The sequence below is a fragment of the Belonocnema kinseyi genome, chromosome 3, assembly GCF_010883055.1.
Source record: "Belonocnema kinseyi isolate 2016_QV_RU_SX_M_011 chromosome 3, B_treatae_v1, whole genome shotgun sequence".
In the NCBI taxonomy this organism is placed as follows: Eukaryota; Metazoa; Arthropoda; class Insecta; order Hymenoptera; family Cynipidae; genus Belonocnema; species Belonocnema kinseyi.
In genome coordinates, this window is record NC_046659.1 from 97,658,324 (window position 1) to 97,663,566 (window position 5,243).

The 5,243-nt window shown below is 31.5% G+C and overlaps 1 protein-coding gene across 3 annotated transcripts in view; it reads left to right on the plus strand.

Annotated features, from left to right (window-relative positions):
- LOC117168974 (heterogeneous nuclear ribonucleoprotein L) overlaps nt 1-5,243 on the plus strand; it is a 303,882-nt gene that overhangs the window by 218,936 nt on the left and 79,703 nt on the right. For all 3 annotated transcript variants that reach the window (XR_004466595.1, XM_033354980.1, XM_033354981.1), the window contains exon 6: nt 4,699-4,762. Coding sequence is in view for 2 of the 3 variants with exons in the window: in XM_033354980.1 (XP_033210871.1) it covers nt 4,699-4,762 (64 nt within the window). In the remaining variant the exon portion in view is untranslated. The remainder of the gene's footprint in view (nt 1-4,698; nt 4,763-5,243) is intronic.

Here is a 5,243-nt window from a genome sequence, read left to right on the forward strand (position 1 = left end):
TTGTGATATCGTTCTCTCCGTGTGTATTTAAATAGAGGGATTTTCAATTCACCATATTGAATTAGTCAAATTGAATTTGGAAATTATCTTATCACATTCGAATTCAGTGACCCCAAAAACTTCCACTCGAAAACAGTGAACTTTTTTGCAGTTTCTCGGGCTCATTTTAAAGAGGAGATTCCAAGGCTTATTTTTCGTAACTTTTAAATTTTTACTAATACTTTCCTTCATTGTTCCAGGAGTTGAAGTTGAAACTTAGAAATTGGCAAAAATCAGAAATTAGCACGGTCTTTCTCCCTTTCTGACTCAGTCTCTGTTTATCAAAATACTTAAAATAGGGCTCATTTGAAGTGAAATTTAATCAAATTCCTAATTATTTTTTTAGAAATTATTCTATCTTTTTGTTTGGAGATATCCTGCGAGAATCGGCTGCATGTTTTTAATCTTTTTTTCTTAGGAATCCTCATACACATGGACCTTATTATAGAAAAGCACCGATATTTTTTGCTGCTGATTGATATTTAATGAATTTAGGTCGGTCTGTCTAGTCTGACTTAAAACAGATTCAGTTGACTGCTAGTTGAATACTAATCCAACCTTTGCATATGAATGGCAGCCGTGAAAAATAAGTCTGCATAATAAGTCATGTGTGTTTCAACGAGTGCAAAGTTTAAAAATTCATAAAACTTTAACAGTCCTCGAGACGTTCGACGAGCGAATGATCTATAACGATGATACTGTTTGCTTGGGTACAGAAGCTCTGAAAGATTACACTTGGAGTTCTTCGCCAAGCCGCTTGGATCGTGATATACCATACAAAGTCAAGTATCTACTCTTTTCTCTCCATTTTCTTTTATTCTTTTTACATTCTTATCAGAGAAGGTACTAGATTTTTGTAAAATTTGACCCCCCCCCAGTTTTTGTCAAATATCCACGTTTTGAGACCCACTGAATCCGAAAAACAGGTTTTTACGAATGTGTCCGTATGTCTGTATGTATGTCTGTATGTATATCTCTGTGTATGTCTGTCTGTCTGTGAACACGATAACTTTTGAAAAAAGTAATCTATTAAATTGCCCTTTGGTACACTCGTTTAGTGCCTTAAACTAGAGGTCAAGTTCGTTAGCCAGCCATTTTGGATGAAAATTCAAAAAGTGGGCACATTTTGAATATTTTTGAGACTACTTTTTTAAAAATTCTCTGTACGGTTATTCATAGTATTCAAAAAATTTAACAATTTATCCTAATGACTTTTTTCGAAAAATAAAAAATTACTAGAGTCATAGTATTTTCAAAATCCAAAAAAAACAAACTAAAATGAACAATTTAGGCCAAACAACGCACGATACGAAAAAAAATCTGGAGAAGAAAAACGTTGCTTTTTAAAAAGCCCTACAAGATTATGATAACAACTTTTTCAATTTGGTCAAAAAGTTGAAAATTCCAAATTTGATCGTACAAAAAAAATTTGAAACCACATTTTTTCAAGATATGAAAATTCTATACACGGTTGTTCATAGTACTTCAAAACTTGAACAAATTATCCTTTGGACTTTTTCCTATAAAAAGAAAATCATCAGAGTTAGAGCATTTTCAAAATCCAAAAAAACAAACCAAAATTAAAATTTTAAGCCAAACAAAGCATGATATGAAAAAAAGTCAAGAGAAGAAAAACTTTGCTTTTTGAAAGTCCTACAGGACTATGATAACAACTTTTTTAATTTGGTCGAAATGTTGAACATTCCAAATTTGATCGTACCAAAAATAATGAAAAATTCCATTTTTTTATCAAACTATGCAAGATACGAAAAAAAATGAACAAGCTCGAATTGCGCGCCCTGGAAAGAACTACAAATTTATAATGAATCACTTTTCGATGTAAGTTACGAGAAAAAATAAGACAAAACTTGTTCATCCATAAAAGAGTTATAATTTTTGATAGGACACGTAGTTTTTGCTTTAGTCGTAAAAAATAACATGCAAACTGAATATATTAAATTTGTTTGAATAAACGACACAAGGTATGAACTCAAGTTATCAGACAAAAGTTGTTCACCTAAAAAGATCTATAAATTTATTATTAATTATTTTTCGATAGGACGAGTAGATTTTCTTTTAATCGTAAAACATAAGATTAAAAATTAAAAAATTAACTTTTTGGAAAAAGCACAGAAAAGACGAAAGAGGACATAGGCTCCTATATAGGACCCTGTATAGGTTGCTGTATTAGAAGCTATGCAGATGCGCAGTAATTTTTATTTAATAGTAAAAAACAACAATAAAAATAAAAAAATTATAAAAGCAAGTGAATAAGAATTCGTATGATTCAATTTTTATGTATATTATGAATTGTAATGATAATCATTTATTGAAATGACACATGTTCCAGAGCAGCTTAGAATACAATTTAAAGCAAAATAAGAAACAAATACAAAAATAATCATGATAAATACAATTTGCTTTTTATTTTGCAATTTTTTAATAAGTAATCCCTGGCAGAGTTACATAAAAAATGTATTATAATTGATATAAAAGTGTTGTGTATAATGAAAAAAAGTTGACAGGTTGGACAAAATCGAGTGCGAAGCACAAGATACGTGATGAGAATCTGTTCGTTAAAGCCAAAAGAGCTTTAACAAAAGAGAGTTCAAAATCACAAAATTACAGTTGTCGGTTCGTTCACCTTTGATTTTAAAAGGTCTGTGCCCGAATGCGGAAGAAATGCAAAGACTAAGCGCGGAGTGCGATTGCTCTCAGTCGCGTGCCGTAGGTGTGCTCAAACTCTGGAGCTAAGCTTTTTTAACGCAAGAGAATTCACAAGCACAAAATTACAGTGGTGGATGTTTTCAGTCTTAATTTTAAAATATTTGCGTAAGAATGTGCGAAAATATAAAGACCAAGCGCGAAGCGCTAGATAAATACAACATCGAGCGCGAAGCGCGAGAACCAACAGTAGTGGGCACATTTTTTTTTCTTTTTTAGCTTTTCAATATACACCCAAGCGCTTACTATAGATTTTCAAACGCCCCAGTTCCATTCGAAACTTAAGTACCTGGAGACACGATGCACTAATGCACTTCGAATCCTGAATTTTTAATTTCGAGTTCTCGTATCTAAGAGTCAAAGAGTTTACAATGAGATACTTGTTTCCGGCGTGAACTGGTGTAAATCCTCCCCGAAATTAGCGTTCCGAATGCTTAAATTATTCAACGAGAACGAAACGACTCTTTCAAGCTTTGATAGTTGCTTTACTTGCACTAACGATTTCAGTTGGCTTCATCCTTCGTTGCTAGACGGATTTGTAATCCGATGATGCTTTTCTGTCTCGGTTAATCTTGGATCCAATCAGGGGAAAGATTTTTTGTGACGTGTTCCATTTATAAGATTAATGAAAAATCCACTACAAGAACCTTTTTCCATTTGCACGATTAAAGACAAGAAAGATCTTCAGGATGTATCAAATGTTTTTCAAAATTGTTTTATTTTTCACTTCACAAATTAAAATTTTTATAGATTTTTTTCCATTTAATAGTGAGCTAATCATATTTTTTCCGGTTCTATTGCACACCATATAAACTTGATTCAAATTGCTAGGAAAAATATTTAAACACGGTTGCTACAGGTCAGGAAATTATGAAAAGTCAAGGAATGCCAGGGACAAGCTGTATGAGTGAAGGAATTTTCAACAAACTGAAGTTAAAGTTCATAAAATTCTGTATGACTTGTCCTGCAGTTAAAACTTGTACTATTTGTTGGGAAATTTAGTTACTTTGTTAAAAATTCAAGTATGTGAAAAAGTCATTTTATTGGTTAAATATTTAACTAATTTTTAAAAAGTCGTTCTTTCTTTTTGGTTGAAAATTACTTTACGTAATTGAAAATTGATACTTTTTAGTTAAAAATTCAGCTCTTATATTTTTTGTTCGGAATTAATTTTTTATTGTTAGAAATATACTAATTTTGATATTTTGGTCGGATGAAATATTACTAAGTAGATGTTAGTCATTTTTTTTCTACTGCCAGTAGTGATTTATTAAATTATAAATACTAGTTTTGTGTTTTGACGTCGGACCTCATCAGTTACATCAACCGCGTATTTATATTATTACTTTGAAAAATAATCATCAACAGATCTTTTAACTGATGAGGTTCGCCGTTGACAGACGAAACTAGTATTTATAATTTAATCAATCACAACGACGAGTAAAAAAACCATTGACAACTACTCAATCACTTGAACTGTTGTACTATTGAAAACAGAATGAACTATTTTGTTGAAAATACTTCTTTTTTCGTAGAAAATTAATCTGCATGAGTGAAAATTGATCTTTTTTGATTTTTAATTCAACTGCCTTCTGAAAAATTTGTCTTTTTGGCTTAAAAATTCATCTGTTTATCTAAGTGTTGCAGTGTAGTTTGTTGAAAATTCTTTTTTTTTTTGCTGTGAAATTGCTGTTGCATACATTAAAGTGTTTAAGATAAATTTGGAAACAAAAATCTTTTTGCATTAAAATTATTGATTGGCTAAGTGTGAGATTGTATTTTATGCGTAAAAGAAAAATTGATAAAAGCCAGGGAAAATGAAAAATGTGATTAATTTAATGGTCACAGAGTAGTGTCGCATGTAAATAATTAAAATGTATTTTGTAGTTGGAAAAATGGTTCTAAAGATTAATTTCCTTTTTTGATTTGTTTCAGCCGACAAAATTGAACGTCTATAAAAATGATACCGAGAGTTGGGATTATACGACGCCAGCACTGGGTAAGTTACTCTGGCCATCTCTGTTATCCGTATATTTTTAACGTAACTCCACTTCACCGCCATACCAGTATATCTACGGTAACTGTATCTCTCACGAGCCTCGATCGACTTGAAAACTGTTCCGTACACGCTTTGCCAACCACTTCAAACGTCCGATCTTATCAATAAAGCCAGGCAGAAACTCTGCTTTTATTTGATCTAAATGAAAAAGAAACACTCTCTGTGATAAGGAAAAACAAGCACTTTTTATCAAAGCATTTATCCTTCATATCCAGTCTTCCATCAACTTTTCTTTTTAAATTATTTGTTTGAATACAAATTTATTAAACTGGAAAAGATTGTAATAAAAAAAAGAAATATTGGTCCGAGTTTTGCTAGTATATATTTCAGACTTCACACTCTTTCCCGTATTCCCTTCTTTACCCCTTTTTTAAAGTTTTCATCTTCTTTCCTGTTGTAAAGGAACTTCCTGGGGGTGGGG